General features: G+C 37.3%; 1 protein-coding gene across 3 annotated transcripts in view; it reads left to right on the top strand.

Annotated features, from left to right (window-relative positions):
* The window catches only part of SLC36A4 (solute carrier family 36 member 4), a 108,806-nt gene that overhangs the window by 50,241 nt on the left and 32,074 nt on the right, over positions 1 to 26,491 (top strand). For 2 of the 3 annotated variants that reach the window (XM_069883411.1, XM_069883409.1), the window contains exon 10: positions 222 to 391. In XM_069883411.1, coding sequence (XP_069739512.1) covers positions 222 to 391 — 170 coding nt within the window. Of the gene's footprint in view, positions 1 to 221; positions 392 to 19,194; positions 19,329 to 26,491 lie in introns of all 3 variants that reach the window. The other variant, XR_011339717.1, reaches the window with a different exon arrangement.

Below are 26,491 nucleotides of genomic sequence, written 5' to 3'. Positions count from 1 at the left end.
AATATTGGTTTTTTGGGGGGCTGTCCATATTTTTTTATCTTCTGCAATTTCATAGGTGGTTATAACTTGCAAGCAGAAAATGTTATCTTCTTGTTTGCTGGGGGGACAAAAGATATATATATACACACATATATAGTCATGTAATTTTAGTGCTTTTAGCAATCTAATTTTTTTATGAAGAGTTTGCAGCTTACGTGAATGTGTTTAAATGTTTTCAACAGGTTGTATCAGTCTGTAAAAATTCTGTACTCCTTTGGGATTTTTGTGACCTATTCGATTCAGTACTATGTCCCTGCGGAGATTCTCATTCCAGCTGTCACCTCCAAAGTGGAGCAGAAATGGAAGTTACTCAGTGAGCTTGTGGCAAGAGCACTATTAGTCTGCTCAACCTGTAAGTATGTACAGAGCATCCATAAAAAAGCTTGCTATTACATGTTGTAGAGGACTGATTATTTAAATACATGTTTTATGTATTTTTCCAAAGACTAGCAAACCTGAAATTTTATTTCAATGATTCAGTATGTTTGTTTTTCATGAACAAATAAATCTAATATTGTATTTGTATTTTAACCACACTTAATAAGTGCAACCTACTATTCGACAGCCATATTATTTTGCCAATGATAGTCTCAAGCTGCCAAATTGAAATTAATTTTCTTAGAATAAAAGTTTTTACGTAATAGACACACATTGCTGTTTTGTGTCAGCCTTTCTCTATACGATCTGCAGTATGTGGTACTTATGGAGAAATCCCTTTTCTGTGTTGTTAGCTGGAGGATTAAGGCTAAGATGTGCTGCTCTGTATCCGAGGAAGAACACTGGCAAAAACAGGTCCCTACTCAGAGTGCTCGTGGAGAGCCACTTGTTTTGGGTGATAGTGCTCCAAAGTAGTTTTGTATCTCTGCCTTCACTGCCTCTTGTCAAAGAGCACTTGAACATTCAGTGAGACCTTCTTAAGGTCAAGCCTGTTAAGAGAAACAGTTTAATGTTGGTGCAGTTTTAATTACTGAAGTAAAGAAAGAGAAATACCGTTGATCTAATAACTTGCTGTTCTTAAAATGCATCTGCTACCTGAAATTTAAAAAAAAAAAGTGAAAAGCTTTCTTGAATAATGGAGTGCCAATCTTGAAGCACCATATAGTCAGTGTTCTGCTTCAAAGTGTTCACGGTGCATGGCGAATCTGTTAAGATTTAAAGAATAAGGATACTTTAGGAGGTCTTGTAATACCTGAGAGACCTCTAGATCAAATGATTCAAGCTCTAAAATGCTTCTTAGCATCTCTCCAAGACCCCAGTACACTCTCCTGTCTTAAGTATAACTTGGTGTCATGAGGACCTCGACTTGCACTCATTTTTTTTTCCACTTTTATGTGTTCCGTACCACCTGCCCTGGTAACGATACAACAATAGATTTAAAAGCTATAATTCTTGTAGATCCAAACTATTGTTTACAGCTGAAGGTTTTGAGAGTTTACAGGTGAAACATGTTTTCAGAGATGTGATGAGAAGAGCCTGTGGTGAATATGTTTGCAAGCACATTTCCCTGTTTGACTTGGCAAAATTTTGCATGACTCTATTATATTCAGCCATAGTTGTTTTTTTTTTTTCTTTCTCAATTGAAGCTCAGTAATAAGACTGATCTGAGAAGACAAAGCTGGAGAAGAGTCTCCAAGAAAATGAAGTAGAAAAAGAAAGAAAATTAGCTCTAAAATCTGAAAGAGGAGCCTGTGAAATGAAATTAAAGCAAATTAGAGGTGAGGGTACCTTGTGAGCGAGCGGGACTTGGGAATGGAGCGATTGCTTGCTAGGTGAATTGGGATAGGAAGAATCAAGTACAACATGAATTGTGGAGGGTCCTTTTTTTCCAGAGGTATGTTGCCAAATAGTCTTATCTTCTTTCTGTCTTCATGCAGTTGTGCATTGTGATTTTTTCAGATTTTTCTTTGTTTTTATCATAAAAGAGCAGCTAATGGTCTTTCTTTTCTGAAGGCATAATAAGTACGTCAAAATAATTCAGTCTGAAGTGAATGCTGTATCTCTGTTTCTTTGAAAAAAGTATGCAGTAAAATTGGGCCTCGTTTGTGCTGTTGTGCCCAGAGAGTTGTGGTAAATGGTGTTAAATTCAGCTGGAGGCCAGTGACAAGTGGGGTTCCCCAGGGCTCAGTGCTGGGTCCAGCCCTGTTCAATGTCTTTATCAATGACCTGGATGAAGGCATCGAGTGAACCCTTAGCAAGTTTGCGGATGACACTAAGCTGGGTGGAAGTGTCGATCTGCTGGAGGGTAGGGAGGCTCTGCAAAGGGATCTGAACAGGCTGGACCGCTGGGCTGAGTCCAATGGCATGAGGTTTAACAAGGCCAAATGCCGGGTCCTGCACTTGGGGCACAACAACCCTCTGCAGTGCTACAGACTAGGAGAAGTCTGTCTAGAAAGCTGCCTGGAGGAGAGGGACCTGGGGGTGTTGGTTGACAGCGACTGAACATGAGCCAGCAGTGTGCCCAGGTGGCCAAGAAGGCCAATGGCATCTTGGCTTGTATCAGAAACGGCGTGACCAGCAGGTCCAGGGAGGTTATTCTCCCTCTGGACTCGGCACTGGTGAGACCGCTTCTCGAATCCTGTGTTCAGTTGTGGGCCCCTCACCACAAGAAGGATGTTGAGGCTCTGGAGTGAGTCCAGAGAAGAGCAACAAAGCTGGTGAAGGGGCTGGAGAACAGGCCTTATGAGGAGCGGCTGAGAGAGCTGGGGTTGTTTAGCCTGGAGAAGAGGAGGCTGAGGGGAGACCTCATTGCTCTCTACAACTACCTGAAAGGAGGTTGTAGAGAGGAGGGTGCTGGCCTCTTCTCCCAAGTGACAGGGGACAGGACAAGAGGGAATGGCCTCAAGCTCTACCAGGGGAGGTTTAGGCTGGATATTAGGAAAAAATTTTTCACGGAAAGGGTCATTGGGCACTGGAACAGGCTGCCCAGGGAGGTGGTTGAGTCCCTGGAGGTGTTTAAGGCTCTGGTGGACGAGGTGCTAAGGGATATGGTTTAGTGTTTGATAGGAATGGTTAGATTCAGTGATCTGGTGGGTCTCTTCCAACCTGGTTATTCTATGATTCTATGAAACACATCTGTGACGCGAATCTCTAAAATGGACCTGCTGAAGCATTTCTGGTGTTACTGGGATATTTGAGAATATTAAATCATTTGCTGCAAGGCACAGAAAATTAAAATTAAGAGTTTGCTCTTAAGTGTTTGATATTTGCCAGGCTGTTATGTGATATCTTGTATTTATCCTAGTTGTAATGTTTCAGGTCTTTTTCTAGTCGTTTCTACAAGTTGTATGCATGCAGTATCTATAATACTTTTTTGCCAACAAGGTCCCATACTTACACTCATCTTCTGTTTGTCATTTTTAATTGAAGCACTGGTTACAAAAATAATTGATTTAAGTTAAGCTTCATTTTAACTAAGGGCAGAGCATGGTTGCTAAAAGGATTCAAAATTTGTCTCTTGACTAGAAAGAAACAATCCAAAACCTTTTAAATTGAGTTTTAAAAAAGAAATGTTTTTGTTATCAGTTACAGAATATGTTGTCATGTCTGGGCTATTCAAAGGTCATACACTGATTAAAGGGACTTTCCTTGTTTGAAAATAATCCTCTAAAGAGAAAAACTTCAGCTCTGTTGCTAATAATGCATTAGGGTTTGAAGAGAAAACTTGAAAAATCAGTTATTGCCAACTTTTGAGGGCTTTTACATTACTCAAATAAAAATTAGGCCACTGTTTAATCATTGCAGTGTAATCAGAAACTTTGCTGGGAAGAAACATGCCTTGGAGTGTTTGGATTTTTTGGGTTTTTTTGTTTTGTTTTGGGTTTTTTGTCAGGTAAGGTTAGTTTTAAGTAAGGGCTTGACAAATGACTGCAGATGCAACGTGAATCCAAAACCCATAGGCCCTGCTTATAGTTTGTCATTAGTTACTTGCTGACTTTGGACACAGTATTGCAGGAGGACAATCAAAAGTATATTACATGTTTTCAGATTTGCATGTTTTGCTTCCTCTGCTATTGTTTAACTAAAGAAACCAGATCTGAAGAGTGCTACGGAAAATACAGTTGACTCCTAATGGTACCAGTATGAGCTGGGACAGGGGAGGAATATACCCAGCTGTTGGGAAGTGCATGGATGGGGCTGGGTGGCCGTCACTCTGGGAGTGGGTCAGTCTTGGTTTACTGAGCCATTCCCCAGAAGCAGTGAGGTCACCTGGACTCTTTTTCTAGGCAGAATTGTTAGTTAAAGCTGTTCAAAAGATTGTTTTTACCGTATTGGAAAGGAAGTTACAAAGAGATTTAAGAACAATGTTTGCAGTAGCCCTCTGAAATTTCACATCCATTCTTAGCAGCTCTTTTAAGACACGCTATTATTCAAGATAAAAGCAAATGCTAAGGAGTATTTTAGCTGGGAGAATGCTGGACTGGCAAAAGCGTGCTTTTCCTTTATGTCTAGCCCCTTGTTTATGTTTTTGAACAAGGAAACGATGATTGGAAATTATTTGACAGACCTTGTTCCCTACTGCTTTTCTTCCTTCTTCATGTAGTGTTAAAATAACATCTTAGTATTGCAAGTCGTATACTTTTGAATTTTAAGAAAAAAGAGGGGGAGGAGAGTTTCCACTTAATTTGATATTGAACACTTATCTCCATTTTATTTGCAAGAGACGTACATCTCTTCATCTTTGCTTGGATTTCACCGTATATAGTGTAGCAAGTTGGAAAATCACACAGTATGTCTTAAATCATAACATTAAGCAGTTGTTTTACAAGCTCAGGTGTGCACCTTGTGTGGTTGGAGGGTTGGGCTAGGTTTCTGTTGAAAGTCCAGACTAGGGCTGGAGACTGTTCTTGGTAGTTGTTGAAAGCAGGTGGGAGCTAGTCTTGTAGCTAGCTAGGCAGAAATATGATTGAAGGCTGGACTAAGTATCATTGGGGTGGGGGCAAAATTAGAAATAAGGAACGCATATGAACAGAAGGAACGGGATGAGAGCCACTAGGGTTTGGAAAGCACTGAGAGCAAATCTGGAGGTGTGGTGCTGTGTGGATACTCACTGGTTGCCTTCAGTTCATGCTTGGAAATTCATCACTACAGGCATCCTCTAGGCATGTGTCTAAGGTTCTCCAGCAGCAGAAAGACACAGCTCTCCAGAGCTACCAACGCCCTGTGGGACATGCCTACATGGCCAACTCTCCACGTGGAGTCCTGAGTGCCTGGCACTGAGTGGTCCAACAGATGACGCTGGTCCTCCCCACTAGGTAATGCCAAGCTCCGCATGAACACTGGTGGGTTCTCTGAGTAAAGTTGTCCTTGCAGAGAAGCAGCTGTGTAGAGGTATCCCATGGAGAGCTGACCATGGAAATTTGCCCTAACCCCCTCCCGCAGCTGTCTGCATCGCAGCCTCTTTCTGATGAGTTGCTAGTGTTGTCCTTTAGTGGGTCAGTTCAGCTCATGGTAACAGTTAGAGACATGTTGTAAGACATAAGAGGACAGAAAATCTGTTGTGATAGTGCTCAGATAGTACAACCACATCCTTGTAGTTTCAGTAGGTTTTGTTACTGTTGCATGTCTTTTTTTTTTTTAATGTTTTTAATTTGTTTTTCTCACAGATTACTTCGTTATGGACTGTTTGAGTGTCAGATAAATTCAGTACTTTGAAGTATCTGTCAAGGTGGAAATTTAACAGTGTTTAAACTATTTACTATGGTTACCCTGGAGCATCTCTTCTGAGAAGGGGCTGAATGAGCTCAGGCTGTTTAGCCTGGAAAATACTGAAAGAGGATGTTGTCAGTGCTTATAAATATCTGAAGGGTGGATGTCAAGAGGATGGAGCCAGACTCCTCTCAACAGTGTCCAGCCGACAGCACAAGGGGCAATGAGCACAAACTGGAACACTGGAAGTTCCACCTCAACATGAGAAAAAACTTTACTGGGAGAGAGACAGGGACTGGAACAGGAGTCTCCTTCTCTGGAGATATAAAAAACCCACCTGAACATGTTCCTGTGCAGCCTGCTGTAGGTTAACCTGCTTTATAAGGAGGATTGGACGAAACAATCTCTAGAGGTCCCTCCCAACCCCAACCGTTCTGTGAAACATGTCAGAAAAATGGTTTGGATCTGTGTTTGCTGCATCTGCTTGGATGCAGGTCGGGCACTGTGCATGTAGTTCAGACCTTAGCTGAGCCTGTTACGTGATGGGGTTGTTGGCTACTACGCATTGGGAGTGTGGAGCTTTTTAGTTTGCTTCTGAAGGAGCTGGACCATCCTGGCTGAATTTTTAAAAGCTTTCTTAATATCTTTGCATAGAACAGAGTAAGTTTTACTGTTTGAGACACCGGTTTGGGAGAACAAGACAAAAACCTTCTACTAAATAAGTCCTGTTTAGTGCATTGCTTGAAATAAGCAGAGAGTTTTTCACTCTTCCCTGCTTACCTGGCACTGAGATCATGGTCATTCTGGAAGGGAAGAGTTCGGAGAGGTTTTGTGGAGCTTAAACGGTTAATTCTCCTGTGTTAACAACTTCGAAATATGCTGACCATGTGGAGATTGATGGGAGATCTGGAGATCATCAGCTTCAACTGCCAAGCATGAATCAATATTTATGCTAAATAGCTTCAAACATATTCACTTCTATTGATGCTTCTCGGTGAGAATTATGGTTAAAAAATTAAGAACAGGGCAAGAATGTAAGTTTCTAGTAGGATGTAAATGTAAATTTGTCTTTTACTGTCTACCAGAGGCTTACCTGTGTCTTCTGCCAGAAGGACACTAAAATTAAATTTTGCTTACTGGAGGTGTTGGAAGGATTAAAAAAATGAAGTATTGATAAAATAGTTTTCATCAGAGTGGTGGCAGCAAATCCATGAAAAAGCAGAGGAATAAAATAGAAGAGAAAAATTTAAGCAATAATTAGTTTTTAAGGAATAAGTTGCATTTGATTTATTTGTTTCAAGACAGCAATGAAAGAATTTTGGTTTTTTTGTGAACTGATAAAAGCTGCTGAAGAGCATCAGCGAATATAATGGAGAACACTGGAGAGTTAATAGTGTCTTTCATCCACAAAAGAAATACAGATTTTATTTTTTAATAGCTTAATTTAGGGTGGTATTCCTGCTGCCATGGTGCTTCTGTTAAAATGAAAATTAAGAAATATTGCATTTGAATGTGGATGTGGCGATATTGGTTGAATTGTCATCTGTTTTGATTGTTAGCTTGAAATGAAACAAAATTAATTGAATGGCTGATCCAGCTGAGCATGAACTGAGCTGTTAGTGAGCTGCTTTCCATTAAAAATAAATTAGCCTGAGCTTTAGTGTGTAATTTTACCAAGAGAATAAATGCATTGTTCAGTTGAACTTATCAGTTAGCTTGTCTAAATATTTCCCTGTTTTAACTGTACCTGATTTTAGGAGAGAACGGGCTGAACAGTTAGATGTAAGACAATGATGTTTACCAGATACCTTACACTGTTTAATGACATTGTGCCAATGAAATGCTCATTTAGAATAGCTACAGCAGAGGTAACATGTAGGAATTTTAAGATCTATATAGATTTTAATACATACTCTTAGGATTAATAATATATATAGAAGTTGTTTGTGTATCAGTCATTAGACACACATTTTTTTTTTTAGTAAGAACTTGTTAATTTTAAAGGATGATATTAATGACAGAGAAATTTAATATTTAACTTTGTGATTTAAAAAAATTCCACGTGGGATTTAGAATATTTATGGACTGTTAGGAAGCCCCTCACAGTGGGCTTAAACACAAAATAATGGGTTTTGTGGCTGATGAGCATAATTCTTAATTTCTAGTAGAAAAACCTGTGCTGTGATTTTGATTTGCTAGATGAGAACAGGCATCACTTTGGTTTTGGGGCATATGCTTGGGCATGAAAAATAGAGATGTGAAACGAAGTTTCTTCCAGCCTTCTTGAGTATCTTTGCAAGAAGAATGGATCTCTGAGTATCAGAGTTATTTCTCAATAATGATTTTTTATTCTGTTATTGTGCAATTTTGAATTATGGCACTTCCTATGAATTGCCATTGGTGTAGGCATTGCTTTATGTACGTGTAATAACTAACATTCTTTCTCACAGTATGAATATTAAACTTTTTTTTTATCTGATTGTAACACATGGATACCAAATGTGTATGAATTATGATTAAAAGTTATGGATTACTTGAATGGTGCTAGAATTGTTTCCTATTTTGGTTGTTCTAGAGACATTAACTTGTGAATATAACTTGTATGAAATAACAGGTTGGGGATTTTCTTTCTAAAACTACTACTGCTCCAGAAGTAACTAGGGTCCAGCAGAATGCTCTAATGTCAGTATTCATCAAAGCCTTAGGCAGACAACTGGTTTAATTCTACCTTTTGGTCCTTTGCTTCAGCAGATATCAGATCTTCTTTAACAGTGACTCTGATATGGACCCAAACAAGATATAATTGCAGCTGATTATATTTTAAAAGCCATATACAGAAAGGTAAAATTGTGAAGTAAATTGTTGAAAGCTTTAAACATGTCCTGCTTTATTTATCTTTTTTTTTTAATTATTGCTGTGTACCTTGGATCTCCTTAGGTTTTGATGTTATTTAGGATTCTGTGAATAAGTTCAGATTTTCGAGTGCAGCTGTTGTCTACAATTTTTCTGTAGGTTTGGGACAGGAAGAAAAGTGTGGGCTTTGTGACTGACAAAAGAGAAAATTTTAGAAGATTGGTAATAACAAAAATTATGAATATTTTAAAATAACAGCAATGTCTTTCTCATAAAATTTTTTTATTTTTACTTTCTTGAGACATTTGTTATATTATTTAAAAAACCCAGCTAAGAACAAACAGTTTAGCAGTGCATTTTTGTACTCTGAAATAGTTGATCCTATTCTTGGGCAATAATTATTTCCTAGTAAACAGACCTTATTACTTGCCACAGTTTAGTGTTTGCATTAAATATGTATTTTACAACTCTGCAGGATTTTTTCTGGAAAAACGTTATGGTATTTTAATTGAAAATTGGAATATAACAAAGCCTTTTTTTTTAATTTATGGTTCCTTTTACCGGCTCCTTTGCAAAAATTAAATATCTAATCTATTCCAGCTTACTTTTGACAGTTTTTAATATGAATTTTGATGATGTTTATTATTTCTAATTATAAGGCTACCTTTTCTCTAATGCCTTATGGATTTTGTGCCAGGCACTGATACTGGCTGGGTTCCTCAGGAGAGCTGGTGACGGATGGATGGGACTGGCAGTGCTGGGATGAGCAGTCAGTTAAGAGCCTGGTCTGTGCACTGCAATGAAGGCAGATGCATCGCACCGTGCTCATACGTGTGCGAGTGTATTTTGTAGATGTGTAATTTTAAATGAGGTGAACTTTATTCTCCATGTTTTATACCAATTTCCATCTGACAGGTTTCGATATTAATATATTTTAACCTATAAAATCCCATATGGAGTTTTCTTGTACAATACCCCAGGGCTATCTTTTTGCTTATTCCCTATCCAGTATCTCTGAAATACAAATCTTGCCAATGTTCAGTGACAGTTCTAGCTATAAAAAATTCATGAGTTCTGTGTTTTCTAAACTTATGACTTGAACCTTTGGAAAAAAAGGTGGAAAGTTTAATTCTTTTTATTATCGCCTAGAGGTAATTCTAGCACAGCAAATTTCTTGGTACACTTCTACAGCTGATGAGGAGTAACACGTACTCAGTTGCCCTACTGCTGTTCAGAAGGAATGGGTTTAGTTTTAGGCTGCAACATTCTTTATTAATTGAAAAACTCAGTTGATCATCCTACATATAATACTTAGTATTAAGAAGTATCCCAAAGCCAGATGCATGTATTTACTATGAGGTGTTCAAGTACTGGGGTGAGAGGGAGTACAGTAAAAGAAACAGTGCAACAAATTTGGATACCAGCATGTAATACTAAAATTACTTATTGTAATATATAATCTAGGTATCTGTGTGTTTATATCGGGGTTTCTAAGGATTCATGCATAGGACATAACTTCTTTAAATACTTTAAAAAAATTACGTCCTATGTGGTGATAAGCGAAAGTATTGTCAGAACTAAGACTTAGTGTATGTATTTGTAGTTTAGGTGTTGTTAGTGCAAGGCAAGCCAGGAAAAGAGGTGAGACTTACATTCTATTTAAACAGTTTAGCGATTCCTTTCTAACTCATCCCCTTCAGCAAATACAGTGAATAAAAATTACCAGGCTATGCTTATTAATTTCAGGTTTTTTTAATTACTTACACTTCAGCGAGACTTATTGTCAAGTGCAAGTTGAAGATCCATAATGCCATTGACAGAAGAAACCTACATGCTACTCTGAGCTCTGAAGATTTTAGGTGGCGCATGATGTACGATGCGAGGTGCTACGCGGGTTAAGAGTCATTTTGTTTAATGTATAGAAGGGTGTTCTCTGGATGCCTGCATCTGCAATGCTCATCCTAGTTAGACTCCTTGTTAGCAGAGGAGAGAAACAAGTGCTTGGAAGGGCACAATTAGTCTGATCTGTTTTACATATTTGCTTCTAGAGGAGTTGAACTGGGCCAAGGAATTGCTTGTTTCCTGCTTTCGGCTGTTGAGGGACTATAGCTGAAAAACACATCTAACATTTGGTTTGATGAATCTTTCTCAGTAAGCATGAGAAGGGATGTTGAATATCATCATCAGTTGCCTGCAACTCAGTCCCGTCTTCCCTTTCTAAGAATAATTTTAAAACTAACCAAGGCTGGTTTTATTTTTTTCCCCACTTTATATTTGCAACTCTATGCTTACAAATATAATGAAAATACGATATGAAAATAACTTGTCCAAGTAACAATAATATATATATATTCTGTAGCTAATGGAAAGTGAACTTTATTTGTAATATGTTCATGATTTTATATCTCTCTGTGATTTTGGTCTATTGTATTTCTGTGCATGAACTGGTTTAGTAGAGATGGTCATTTATGGGTTGCTATCTTTAACATCATATACCAGTGATTTTCTGTCGTGCTTATCCAGTGGAGCAGCTACTTTTGTGTACTCCTTATGCATTTTACATCTGTCCAGTTGCTCATAGACTTGAAATTTCCCAGCAACTCTAGGATTGCCTTAATTTACACTGCAGTAAGTATGAGGGGTGGTCTCTCCACACACTAATGGCCCATTACCTTGGTCATAACCACCAGGCTGAAAAGTCAGAGAAAAAAACTTTCTGCTTTAGGCCAAACAGGAACACCTACTGCAGCATGTAATCCCGTAGTTTTCCTCATGCTGGCTCTGGCATTCGACCAGAAAAGAGCACGTTGGATTCACAAATCTGCACAGTTCCCCATATTCTGTATTTAAGTCTTTTGTGTGTTTTTCAGTTCAGCAGGAATTCTATTGTGTTTTGACCTGCAGAAATTGCTTATTCATTGAAGCTGTTCTGTAACACAGCAAAATATAAATTCTGTGTTTAATACTTTTGAAGTTAAATTATGCTTTTATTTCACATGGGCTTTTCTGGTAAGGTTTTCTATATTATAGTTCTTTCAGGAAAAATTATCTTGAAACACATTACTCTCCAATAAACTGGTAACTCCTTAGTGAGGTGTTTCTGGGGTAAAACAAAGCATATGCCACTGACAATCATACCGTACCAGGCAGTCTCTTTTAAATTAGAAGCTTGAAAATTGCACCAGACTTCTTTTGGTATTTTATATAATTCCATCATGTTTTAGCTCAGCCTCCTACTTACTGTTATCAGAGGGCATTTTTTACAAGATGACAGAGCATAGGCCAGCTGTATATCGGTTGCCTAAGGAATCAGAGGATGCCAAAGGAGGTTTTTCTGTAAACTTCTGACTGGAGCTGTTTATTAGCATTAATAGTTATCCTAACCTGGCCTTTGTGCTGTTTGGTAGATACACAGGAAGCTTTGATTCTCCGTTAAGATTGAGATGCCTTAATTTGTGTACCATGTTGGCTGATTTTTGGGACAAAATTACTGTAATAGGAAAGCTTAAATAAAAAGGACATTGGAAGTATGTCTGTGCAGTGATAAAAACTGCATTTTAATATCATGGAGTCATAGAATTGTTTAGGTTAGAAAAGATCTTTTAAGACCCTCAACCCAACACTGCCAAGTCCACCACTAAACCACGTCCCTAAGTACCACATCTACACATCTTTTAAATACCCCCAGGGATGGGGACACCTCCACTTCCCTGGGCAACCTGTTCCAATGCTTGACAACCCTTTTGGTGAAGTAATATTTCCTAGTATACATCCTCCTGTGGCACAACTTGAGGCCATTTCCTTCTGTCCTAGTGACAAAATATTAAAGAGTTTCCTAGCAAATTAAGATGTTGACGAACTCTCAGATCAGAGCAGCACCAACGTGTGGTGACTTTTGTTCACCACAATTCTGACTGGTTGAGGAAAAAAAATTAGTTTGTTTACTTACCTTCCCAGATGGATGTGATTTTGTTTTTTTTTTTTTCTTTTCCTCTGTGGCAAATAAGGAATTGCTCTAACGCCAAAATTGGGGTTTTTAATTTTTTTTTTTTTCAGGAGATTTGTCCTCCAGCTGAATTTCATAACATGTTTGTTATGCTTAAGTTTGTATCTACTATTTTCCGTAATTGCAGATAATGGCATCGCTAACCATAGGTGATGATTTCTTTTACTGTGTTATGCAGAAAGAAAAAAGTGGAGGCAGTAGCCGTTTGGGATATAAGACTAAAAAAGTACATATTGTTTCACTTTATTTTTATGTGCTTTATGAGCAAGGCAATTTTAGAATTCTTTTAGCAAACATTTCTTTATTTTAATCCTAATGCTTTACCAAATTTCAAACCAGTTCTGTGAAGGCAATGAATGCTATGGTACGGAAACAAAATCACTTCAATTAAAATGAGTAGCATGGCTTCGTAATTGTGTATAATAGCGTGGCTCATAAAGACAGTCAATGCAAGATAGCAAACTGGGACTTACACAGTTTGAGTCAAAAAGTTAACTTAGCTTTCAGACCAGATGTGTCCTCTGTCTTCTTGCAAGTACTAGGAAACTTTAAAATGCATGTTATATAAATGTATGGTATGAAACAGGTAAAAGAATTGCATGAATTACCATTTTGGCTATGGCTCTCGAACTTTGTGAGGCTTTTTTCATTCAGAATCAATTATCCAGGACAACCAAGAGCTATGATACAACTATCCAGTTAGATCTCTCATCATCTTGAACACCACATGTGTGTCACAGTTACGTTACTTTTAACTGCTTGTAATAATTTTTATTCTCTGTTTTGTTTCCTTTGAACCTTCATCCTGTGGAAACAGTGTGAGACATGAGGAAGAATTTCTTCACCTTGAGAGTGGTGAGACACTGGAACAGGTTGCTAAGGGAAGTTGTGACTGCCCCATCCCTGGAGATGTTTAAGGCCAGGTTGGATGGGGTGTTGGGCAGCCTGATGTAGGGGGAAGTGTCCCTGCTCATGGCAGGGGAGTTAGAACTAGATGATCTTTAAGGTCTGTTCTAATCATAACTATTCTATAATTCTATGATAATTGGTCTAAGCAAAGTTAAGTGGAGTATACAAATATATTATGCAGATCTGAAATTTGTAATGATTTGTACAATAGTTCTGTCTTGATTTTCTCTAGTCTGTTCCATACTCAACAGACTCTGACCAGGTAATTATTAAATTACTGTCTTTAAAGGACAAGGAAAGTATAAATCTGTGAGGGAGCTGAATTTGAAGAACCTCTTTCATCTGATTCATTATGGATATATAGTTTTTAAGGAAAAACTGTTCCTTAAATGGGAAAGTTCCATATAAAATAAATGTTACTTACTGCCTATAATACCTGTTGGAAATGAGAATTGAATTATTTTTTTTCTTCAGTTATTCCAAATGCTTACTGTCTTTTCAGTGGCATGGTGTGCATGTGAATTATTGCACCATTGCACTACAGTTAACAGATAAATTTCTGTGCTTGTATAAATATTCTCTTCCTGGATAAAAAATCTTTATGATGACCATGCTATGCTCGGAAAATACAAGAAGTTATACTATGATTATCGTGTTTATATGAAATATATGTTGGTAGTACTTACCTGTAATGTTTGAAAGGAAATTAGAGAAATTTAATTTAAAGTACCTTTTAAGAATTTTGTTGATGTGAACTGATTACTTCTGCATAATTGTGTAGTGCCCTTTTAGAACCTATACATTTCCTATAGATCAGTCTAGTACTTTCTTTGATGTGCCAGAATGGAGGACATCATTCTGGGGATAGGAGAGGAGGCAGTCTTGGAGGAATATTCTTAAAAGCTGGTTGATGGATTGTTTTCATCATTTATTTCTTTATTTTATTTAGTTTCATTTTATAGAACTTGACAAAGAATTAAGGTGCTTGGAGTAGCACTATGTTTGTGATATGTAACAAGGTTTGAAATCTAGGTCTGTAGGTACTTGTTTCAGTTTTGAGAGGTTAAACAGCTTTTGCAGTGTCAAACACTTAAAGTTCTCTTTAAAGTAACAGTTTAGTTTCTTCTTTTTTTTTTTTAAACTCAGAATTTTGTAAACTTTTGAATGTGAATAATATGCCAAGATAATGAAGAGACTTCTTGCCAGTTGCACTCTATAAGGTATTGTGTGCAGGCATGTTAGTAGCTTATAAAAATAAGGGAAAAGTAGAAGGATGTACCAAATGCCAAAGTTGTTTTGTATTGGAAAGAATAATACAGGGCAGAAGAAAAGCTAAGCAATTTCTTCCTGTAGAAGGACTTGCCCCCACTCTAATGATTTATTTATATTTTAGCTTGTTGTCTTCACTCTGCAAAACAGTTTAATTAAAAATAATTAAGGGTCTTCAAGGAGAGCGTGTCTAATCAAATAAGATGATTTAGCTACAAACATTGACTGATTAGTTTGAAAGATAATTTCTACTACTGAAGGTTGGTTTGTTCAAAGTCAGGTTTCTGAAGGAATTAGGTGTATACAATTGTGCAGTCAGTGTGGCCACCACAAGTAGCTTTTAAAATCATAAAATAATAGAAGGATTTAAAATTGAGCACAAAGTTGGACTAGATGACTTTCGAATGTTCCCTCCAAAGTTAGCCTTGCTTCAGACTTATCAGCCTCTTCTGGAAGAAGGCTGCTGTCTGGGTGATGGCTGGATTAATACCAATTTTTCATAAAACTTGTCTTCAGTATGGATTGGAGAACCGGTTGTTTCCACTTCTGGAAAGATGGGTGGAATTTAATATTGTGTGTTTTGTTCAACATTTAGCTTGAATGTTTAACTCTGGGATATTAGTAAGGTTATGCTGTTGGGAAGTCAGTGGGGACATGTGGAAGGGAAACTGAGGGACGCAAGGGCTAATCCATGATAAAGTGGCAACACTAGCAGAATCTTCCCTTGAGGAAAATACTAAGGTAGCAAATTTCATTTTGGTTTACTTGTACATCTGTCTCCTGTAAGGAAAGCTCGGCCCCTGCTTTACAAGGAGGGACAATTATGCGTTGCTTTCGGGGAGCCCGTTGAAACTGTATTATTAGACTCAACAACAAAAAGTTCTGATACTGCCTCCTATGCAAGTATTTCTATGAAGTGAATAAATTCCAATGTCAAGTGAATCGATGAGACACAGTTAAACAAAAAAAATCTTAAAAATGGAAAATACTTCATAGGGTTGAATAGCTTGTTGTATCTGAAGACCCTAGGGTGGTAAATCTGGCTTCAGAATCTGGCTCATGCCTGCTAGGGGGAGAAGGAAGGTGGGAGAGAGAGGAGATTGGGACAGTTTTTTTCTCTGCTTAAGTCTTATTTACGTGATTAATTGTGCTGTATTCTGAATAGTTGTACCTGAACAGATTTAGCTTGTACCTTGTTAAGAGAGAAATATTGCATCTAGGCCACTTACTGGAGGCTGCCATTTCTGAGAACAGGGAAGAGTGGGATCTGTGCTTTTTTAACGCTTCTGTGAGTGTGGCAGATCAGGAGCGCTGGCTAAATCCACAGAGCTAGTTATTACCTTTTTGATTGCTCTTCAGTGTCTACAATCTGTTGGCAGGCCTCCTGGTAGGAGGGCGTCTTATGCAGCTGGGATTTACTAGACCGATTTTTAACATTTAAATCCTACATTTTCCTTTTTTTTTAAATAAATGTATAAACATATATATATTGTAATGCATAATATATTACCACACAGAATGAAATTCACACACTGCAATAGCTTAACTAGGTACACACTGTATGCAATGTGGTAGGTATTCAGATTTTCCTTTGTCCTTGGCAACTTTCAGTCCCTTGTTTACTGTTGACATGATTTTTGATGTATCACAAAAAAGTCTTACTGCCCTCTTTGTTAGGAATAAATCCAGTTCTCTTGTATCATGGTCTCTCACATCCAGCTCTCATGCCCTCTTTCCTGGCTCCCAGCGTTGCTTCTCGTGCTCTAGGTTAGCAGAATTCTTGTCATCCTGTCACACGTCTTCCTTCATAACCTTTGCTAGATCCCTCTGTCTTTGCTGGATTAAGATTAGATGCTACAGTTTTTGTTCTTCTGCACAGTTCAGCTGTATTTCTGTGAACAACTGCTTTTTCATTCTACCGGTTCCTGCCCATGATCTTGCTAATTGCGTACTCTGTGCCCTTTCAGACCTCTGCCTCCATTCTTACTGTTTGTTGGGAAAGCCACTCACACTCACTCTGTTTTTATCCACTGTTTATCCAGTATCCAGAAACCTTTTGGGTTTTAACTTTCCTGCATTTATTAATTTTTTTCATCTCTACTTATATTCCTTTCGCTTTATTTTATGCATTGTTTTAATTGTCTGACATAATTAATCTGTAATATTAGACAGGGAGCTAGGAGATTATTAATGTAAATGCGTGGAATGAGCCCTTGTTATTATGTGACAATCTATCAATGTGACAATATATTCTAAGTCTGAAGTCTAAGTGCTTTGGCTGAGAGTGCTGCAATTACATGGTTTATGTTTCCTTTAATTATCTCTATTTGATAGTTATAGACTGTTTCTTATTGGAACGTGGAAGCAAAGTGATTGCAAATACTTGCTTCAAAGTGCACCACTGAGAATATGTTAAGGGTTTAATTTTAAGACCTGGTGCTTAGGTGTATAGACTAGGCTAAAATACTTTACTCTCCTATTTAATGTAAAATGATACGTTCTCAGTGGCTGTGGAGTTTGATATAAAATTTTCCTCTTGTTTCAAGGTTGTCATCTAGAAGCTGTGTATTTTGTGGAAATGTCAAGTAGAGTTAATATGCAGCTCAGAGACGTGAAAAAATTTTCATTGCAGAAGTGCATATTCTAGATTTGTCACTCTTGGGAAAACAGGGTAATAATTTTGGATGTCATTGCTTAAATTAAATCTCTGTCTATGCAGTGAAGTAATTTTTTTATAGTTTTTTAACAAATGAAGTCCAAAATAATATTTAATGAAAAAGAAATAGCAAGACAGCTAGCTGAGGTTAAGGGAAAGGTTAAGGTCTCATGAATGAAAACTAAAATAATTAATTTTTGTGGCTCTGTTGAGCTGATATCTTAGATGTAATTCTTCTTCAGCTTTGTGCCAAATAAACTGTGGAGTAGTGATAAACTAACCTGACTCCTGCGGGTACAACTGTCTGATGTAGTATTGTGAGACATTGTGAATTGCTTGGCAGTGTTAACGTTTATTCAGTGGAAGAAAAAAGACCTTTGTGTTTTGGGCCTTATTGGGCACCTTTCCCTAACTCATTGTTTTAGAAATGGCTCTTTATAGCTTTTTTTTAATTGTTAGTAGGAGTTGTCATCCTGTGTAACTCTGGTTGTGCCTGCTTCAAAGTGCAGAAAAACGCTTGAAGCATTGGGCATATCAGTATTGGTTATAAAGATTACTCTAGTGGCTTACTGCCCATGCTGCTTTATTGGTGTATTTAAAAATGTTCCTTTTCCTGTGTTGCACTTACCAGGTTTCAATTTTTAGTTACTTTTCTTGCTTATCCTTTGTTTACTAGGCTTAAGGATCCTTTCTTAATACATTTTTTTTCTTCCACATGTTAATGGAAGCAGACTATAATTAATTTATAGTTGTACTCTTTGGTAAACTAAATAGACTGAGTGTAGGAGGTATTTTTTAGTCCTTCTTGTTTAAGATAATATATTTTTATGTGGAGTATAAAAGAATACTCATACAGTCTCTTTCACACCTGCCAAAAAAAGGAACAATTTTCAGTACAGTGCAATAACCTCCCTGTTTTAACTTATATTCTTTCATGTTTATGACCATGGTTTCCAAGACGGTAAAGCAGTCTTTTGTTCTACACTCGGAGTCCTAGGGCTGGATCCTGTGCCCTGTTTCCCAAGTCTCAGAATTGCTTTCTTGTCTGTGTCGTGTGTGTGTGCGTCCCCATCCAGTTTCAGGATAGAAGTGTTAGATGACTGAAGTTTAGCAACTGATGTTCATTCGAAATAGCTGTTCAGAAGCTGGCAATGATGATATGATCACGAACGAGTCACTAATGAGTGAGGGATCGATATATTGGGTGGTTTTTTTTGTCAAAATGAGACCTAAAAGTGAATCTTCTTCTTTTTGGATGCAAGAGTTTCCAGTTACAATATTCTTATCAATTCTGGATATGCTAGCGTTGGCATGATGACAAACTGTTTGGATTAAGATATCCTGTACTAAAGCAGTTCTTTCTCTAGAGTAATTTGGTTTTTAAAAGCTAATCACTCTTCACTGCATCAAAAAATATTTGATGAAATACCTGTACTTATCTGTCAGAATTTTAATCAGAAACATTCATGATGATTTGTTTACATATTGTTGGAAATATAAAAACAGGTAATGTGACTGAGTACTGTTTCTTTTTTTTTATTTTCATTCCACTTCGGCAAATCTTATTCTTCCTAACCTTTGCTGATTTTTCTTCTTCTGTTTTTTTAATATTGCAGCCTGACCAGATTCTCACAATACTTTCTAGATTTATTTTAGCAGATGGTGCGTAGCCCATCAAAACAGCCTTTATTTCATTTTCCTTAAATTTTCTTTTCCTACTTATTTATTGTTTCGCCTTCCTACTAGTTTTGCAGGTGTTTTAGGTGCTGTGTTTCTAGACCACTTTCCCGGGAGATTTGTTTTCCTTTTTTCTAAGATGGAGGCTATCCAAAGTGGGCAGCATTCTTCTTCCAGTAGAAGGTGAACCAGAGTTCTGCAAAATCTCAATATTTATTTATCTGGTTAGCCACTTCTGCAACTTTCTACCCTCCATCTCCTTGCACTTTAAAGGTAAGAAGAACTTGTAATAAGATTATTTTCAATTTTTTTTTCCTGCAGCCCTTTTTATAATTTTTTGAAGTATCATGTGAAAACGTGAATGCAGGTACAGAGCATTGAACATTAAATAATTTTTTCACAAGCAGTGAATATTAGTTTATAGTTGCAGCCTCTGGTTTTGGTATAAATGAGATTGCCACTAACGGAGTGTCATGTGGGCATGTATAGACTCAGTCATCTCTGATTCTGCATAGATACTCATATTTATCATAGCTACTTCGGATGTCCTTTAAGACTCACCTTACTTATCACTCTTGGAATTTTGAGACCGTAGATTTTCTACAGACTGCTTCCCTCATTTAGGGCATAATACAGATGGTGCTTTATTAACAAACTGCCAGTCATTATCCACTAAACCTTCAAATCTAGTCTGAAAATGGAATAATTTCCAAGGCCGTTTTTCTTCACACTGGTTTTTAAATGCATTATAAACATAAGTGTGGTTTTGGAAGGCAAAGTGAAAGGGGAGAGTTGAGATGGAAAAATAGTGTCAACCACATTCTTTAATTGTAAGTGCTTAATTTTAAACATTTAGAATATTATTCTTCAGAATAGTTGGCATTATGTAGTGGAATACAGCTCTTCATGCAGATTCTGTTGCCAGCGGCTGCATCTGCAAGTACTCTGCACTTTTGCAGCCTCTCCTCCTTTCCTTTGAAGTGCTTTTGTCGTGTTTTGTTTGGTGTGTAAATTCTCACAGGTAGCGTCTCTGTCATCTTATGCATAGATGTAACACTTGTTCTCGTATGAATTAAAGAAGGAGCTTAAGCTCACCAGGAGAGGATGGTCCATAATGGTCTAGTTAGGTCCTTATGACCCTCATTAGATTTACATGTACTGTCATGCTTTTAGTAATTTTAGTGGTTTAAGTGTCTCTATTTCAGCCATAAGGTATAAATAAAGTTGTTTTAAGTGATAAATTCAGTCATAAACACAAAAGTCTACTTAGCCGATTTTAACTGTTGGAAGATTACGTATCTAAGAATGCAGTTGTCTTGCCTGTCTCTGCATGTGTTTACATAAAAATTTGTTGCATCAACTCCCACTACTGTAAATTAAGCTTTAATCCATGTCATCAGTAGGAGGGTGATATCTTGCTTTCTGAAGAATTTCATATTTGGTTAGGTGAATTGCACCCAAAATTTAATTTACAATGTTGACTAGATCTTTACCTAATATAACGGAGGCTACAGATCTAGCTTGTCTGTAGGCACACAGATTTAGGTGAGAAGAATTCACTTCTATTTTGATATGATTTCCTCCCTGGCAAGAAGGTGAGCTACCTTCTTTCTGCATTCCTGTTTTTCTCTGTGAAGTTTATTCATCTAAGAGTCTTGATGGAACTTAGTACCAAATGCAAAACTATGCATGAACTAATATTACAAATAGCCCTTGTGCCATAGGACTGGCAGGCTGTCGGTCTAATTTTGGTGTATTAAAAAAAAAAAGAAAAAGAAAAGAAGGGTCTACTGGGAACGGAGATGATGATCAGACACCTTGAGGGTAGTGGAATGCCATGACAATGTTGAGGAACTGCTGAAGGAGTGTGCAAAAGTGAGAAGCATGTAATAGCTGGCAGGTGAAATTCTTTTTAGATAAATTGTTAGTTACAAAGGACTGGCACATCTCTCCTGTGAGGAAAGGCTGAGTGAGCTTGATCTGTTTAGTCTGAAGGAGAGAAGACTGAGAAGAGATGTATGATTTCAGTGATACTGAGTGACAGGACAAGGGACAAGGGGCAGTGGGCACACACTGGAACACAGGAATGTAAGGAAATAAATTCTTTGCTGTGAAGGTGATGGAAGACTGGAATGGACTACCCAGGGAGATCATGGAGTCGCCTTGGCTGGAGATCTTCAAAACCTCCCTGGACTCATTCCTGTGCAACCTGCTGTGGGTGAACCTGCTTTAGCAGGGGAGTTGGACTACATGATCTCCAGAGGCCCCTTCCAGCTCCGAGCATTCTGTGATTCTGTGATTCTGTAACGCATCAAGAGAAAGTAATTTAAATTGTCAGTATTCATGAGCAGTCAAAAGGCTAGTGAAATTGCCAGAGAACAAGACACATAGCATTGTTTTGCTGCCATATAGAATTTGGCTTCTCATATCTTTAAGCATCAGTGCAGTTACGAAATCTCTATTTTGACAAGGATATACCAGAGTGAGAGAGAGTACACATAGAAAAGCAATTGTTCTCTGACCTCAGCCCAGTTCTGCTCTGTGGGATTCAGTTTCTTATTAATACATGCTGGTAAATGTATCTATCTTTAAAATCCATTCATATTACTATTACAATTTTTATTTGCAATAAAATCAGAGGGATAAGGAGATAACTTATTATTTTCATTTACTTTTTCATTCTTTGCATAGAAGTTTTTATTGTTTTTTATCTTTTGTAGGTGGTTGAACCCCAAAGAAAAGAACAGTTTAGATAGAGTGGTCTATATATGTATAACTTTGAGTGCTGTGCTCTTCAATGAAATAGCGGGAATGACAGTAATCACAATAAAAGCAAACACACAAATTATTGTGAGCAATTGTTTTAGCTCAAATAACTGTCGTTCTGTATAACAAAATTACAGGGGGTAAGCACAATAGAAATAATTGCTATGATTAAATATGAACACAGTGCTTGATAGCAAAATAAAGCAAGAATACATTATTACTGATGTAGTTACCAAAGTACAAGATAGCATTTTAAATTCATGAAAGATGATAAGTCTTCAAATTCTTTGTAACACAGGACTGTATATAATACAAAATAGCAGGGTAGGTTCTCTCAAAAGGATCTTGGGTCCTGTGGTTCTTGGTGCCGCAACTTGAATCTAAAAGACATGAATCTAGTAGCGTTCACAGAGCAAGTTCAGGTCAATTCACAGTGCTCAGTGTTGCCCATCTTACTTGCCAGGATATAGAACATAAATACAAATTACAGCCTTAGGCAGGCAGGCAAGATAATGTTTCTACTTGGTACTTAAGGTCATTTCTTAAATAAAAGGGAACAGAAAGAATTTATGGCTAACTGGTTTTGTAACTTACTGCTTCAGCTCTGCAAATGAAAGATCCTAGAAAAAACAGTATGATCATATTCAGCATAGTTCATCTAAGGCTGATTTTCTTTGAGGTGTGTTAGCAAACGCTGGACAACGTGAATATCTTTTAATACTTCAGAGGAAACTAGAGGAGGAGTTTCTATTTAGGATGTCATTAATATTTTCTATTCCAAACTAGAATATTTTGAAAAGGGTTAGCTTTTCCATAAAGCTGCCCATTGGTTTATGTACAACCATAAAGTCATCCTACAAGCTGAGAATCAAATTAATTTTCTCTAATAATATCACAGTAAAATAAATTGCAAAATACGTTATGTAGTGGTTTGGGATTTTTTGCATGTATTCAGATAAATGTCTGCATATTTCTCATGCAGACGACAAAACATTAGAAAGAGAAAATTTATGAAGCAGACGCATTCATTGAGTGTCTCACACAGCAGTAGAGAGGAGGTGAGCATTTCTTACACTGTAGCCTCTAGTCTGTAGTGTATAGCCTGTGTCTTTAGTCTTTGGAGATCAGAGTGCAGTTCAGCTGCATGCTAGTGACAGAGCTTCTGCAAAGGTGGTGCACGAGGTTGCAGTGACATTATAAAATTTACTGAAAAAAAAATAATCTTCAAATAATATAGCCCTGATTCCAGAAATCTCTTCTTATGGGTAGACAGACTCATAAAAAAAAGTACATCCCTCATTCCTGATGATTCCTTGGTTGGATCAGGAGTCATTGAAAGTCCTTATACTGTGTTTCTTGTGCATGCAGTTCAAGTAGCTCTGAAATTAGAGGACCTTAAAAAGACTTTGCAGAAACTAGTGTTTGACGGAGGAGGATAGTGCATATTCTGGAGAGCTGGATAATGCACATAACGTGTCAATAATTTCTTTAAGCATCACTTAACTCTTCTTTGACTGTGAAAGAGTAACTCCTGCATGGGGATACTTAACGTTAGGAAAGTAGTATCTGTGATTTGATACAGTTTGCTGGGCTACAGGAAATAAAAAGATAAGGAAGAATTGTACTATTACTGTTCTTTTCTGCGTGACAACACCTGTACTTGTAAAAAAGCTGTTATACCTGTGTTGTCCTTTCCGTGCAACTCACTTGTGCTGTGATCTCCAGTGTTGCTGGGGCTACCAAGTGTTAATATTTCAGCTAGCTTCCTGTATGTATTGAGATACCTTAGAAGAAATCATGCTTGTATGTCCTTTCGAGTTCTCTTTTATTAACAATTTCTTTGTTTCCCTTGCCTTTCTTCTTTCTGGTCACAAAATTCATTTGTTTGAAATTCTTACAGTGCACAGCAGTTTAAAATCTTTCATTTCTTTTGTGTGCATGGAACCATGGAAAATGGGAGTTTCACGAAAGTGGTTATCCACTATCAGTTTCCTAATATAAAAATTAATGTTTTCTAAAGAAATTCCACGAAAAATAGTATTAAAATTAAAAAGCATGTAAAAAAGTAATTTTGAAAGAGAGAAAGTGCCTTAATATTTATAGTTGTTCTAGTTGCAGAAATATTGGGACTGAATCATTGGTAATGAGAACATGTTTTAAGAGCATGAGAATTTATAAAGGCAAATATAATTTCCAGCTTCCGTATCTTCCATCTTTAGTACCTGTAAGTCTACACAACTAAACTTAACTCTGTGTTGTCTTTCTCTATTTTGGCAGCTGTCCTTCTGTGCTCTTGTATTGTGGTATTTTTGTGCAGAGGGTACTGTTTAAATTTTGGAGCACAGGAATTGTTTTGATTTGAGTGTATCATCTTTTATTTATGGATGAATGTAAAATTTTTGAGGTTGATAATGTCATTATCTAGTTAGTTACTTTTTGAACTCTTAAGTTGGCACTAGTATCTTGCGACTTGTTGAAAGTAAAAAAAAAAATGACGTACTTAAAATGTAAATTAATTTGCCCTTAAATTGATCTAGAATGTCTGATGAAGTAGTTTACTACAGCTCATAATTTAGAATTGAGTTTCTTAGCACACGATGGCTTTTTAAAATAACAAAAGTGGGTAATAGAGTATATAATTGTAGTTCCCTTAATGTCATAATTCCATAGCCTTTTCAGAAGATTACACTTTTTGATCACAAGCTTTTTTGTCAATATAGAGCTGTAATGGAGTAAATTATAAAGCAAACGAGCAAGATTGAGAAAAAATGCTAGTAATTTTGTTTGCTCTCCTAATAGTAGGCTCTGCTATTGAATGCAGCACCACTGTGGAGAGCCTGCAGAGTAGGTGGTGTATTTGCCTGACCTCTAATTCTGTGAGAAGTGGGGAGATGATGGCAGAGCTTCAAACAATCTGTTGTGGATTTGGGAATTTCTGGAGTTCAAGCAGGGAAGGAATGTTTTACCAGGAGAGGTTGTGCACAAAGCAGTGGAGCCAAACATTTGAATAGCAGGAGAAAAATGGTAGCTTCATTTTTTCCTGGAGACCTGTTGCTTCCACAGGTGAGGGAGTGCTGATGGTACTGGAAATGTTTTTTTCTGATCCCAGTGAACTGTCTTCCCTTGTAATTAACTGGTACTCGCACAGATGGAGACACTAAAGAGTTTTGATATAACTGTTAGTATTTTTTGTGCTAAGCTGGTCAATGCATGAGCTGATTATCTCTTTATAAGTTCGAATCATAGAAACATAAATCATTAAGGTTGGAAAAGATCTCTAGGATCGTCAGGTCCAACCATCTGCCCACTATGCTTACTAAATCATGTCACGAAATACCATGTCTACATGTTTGTTGAACACCTCCAGGTATGGTGACTCCACCATTTCCCTGGGCAGCCTGTTCCAGTGCTTGACCATTCTTTTGGTATAGAAATCTTTCCTAATATCCAGTCTAAACCTCCCCGACACAGCTTGAGGCTGTTTCCTTTTGTCCTGTTACTTGTTACTTGGGATAAGAGACCAGCATCTGCCTCACTACAACCTCCTTTCAAGTATTTGTGGAGAGCAATAAGGTCTCCCATCAGCCTTCTTTTTTCCAAGCTAAACAATCTCAGTTCCCTTAACCAAACAAAAATAGTATTTTTGTACTTTTGCATTATAAATGTTAAGTACATTATCTGCTGTGTTTATTTGGACATTGAGATACAAATTGCACAATCTACTTTAGTGTTGTATTTATGGTTTTGGGAAAGACAAATTTGAACCTTAATTTTGCAACTGGATATCTCATTTAAAAGTGTAGGCTTCAAGATCTGAGCTTTTCTTAAGTAGGAAACAAACATTCTATGGTAGTTTAAACCATGGTTAAACTTCTGTGACCAGTCTCTCAAGTAATTTATTTTACAGATAGGGATAATAGTTTCTTATCCTTCTGAGAGGCAGCAGAGAATTCAAAACTAAGTAACGCTTCTCCTTGTAATAGGCATTTGAATTGGTTTTTCACCTGCTTGTGTTGGAAATATGATTAGATTTCATGTAGTTGAATTCCTTTGCAAAGTGTCTAACTCGGAGGTCAGGCTGAGGAATGTTGTTTTTCTCTTTTTTCTTCCAGCTTCCTATGATTTTGCACATTTTTTTTTCAGGCCTTATGATATCAGAGCCAGTAACTCCCATCCATTCCAGGTTGTTCATAAGTAATTATGTGTGGTGGTTTTCAACTTTTCTTTTGAAATGTCAAGTGCTGTAGTAGCGTTGCACTAAAACCACTCCATATACTCCTAGTGAGTGACTTCTAACCTGTAAAAACAACAGACATGAAGAACATCTGGACCAGGGCACAAGTCTCCTTTGACTCCCAGCCCTGCGCCCCCAACAGCACTGTTGGCATCTCCAGCACTTAAATGTGGAGTTTCGCTCTGTTTTGAAGCTTGTCTGAAAGTGGTTGAGTACTACTGCAATCCAGGACATGAGAGGATATTTTTAAAACATTACAGGAAAATCAGTTGTTTAAAAAATATACATTTCAGTGTAGAATACAGGGTTCTGTTAAAGATAGTGTCTTAGCAGTATAGAAGTGAAGGCAGAGAAAACAGTCAGAATGGGTTACGCTGCACAGTGCTGGCAGTGGTAGAGTTGCTGCAACTTCTGAATTAAGTCTTGTTTACCTACC

Source organism: Phaenicophaeus curvirostris, chromosome 1 (genome assembly GCF_032191515.1).
Source record: "Phaenicophaeus curvirostris isolate KB17595 chromosome 1, BPBGC_Pcur_1.0, whole genome shotgun sequence".
In the NCBI taxonomy this organism is placed as follows: domain Eukaryota; kingdom Metazoa; phylum Chordata; class Aves; order Cuculiformes; family Cuculidae; genus Phaenicophaeus; species Phaenicophaeus curvirostris.
This window is presented reverse-complemented; position numbering and strand designations above follow the sequence as displayed.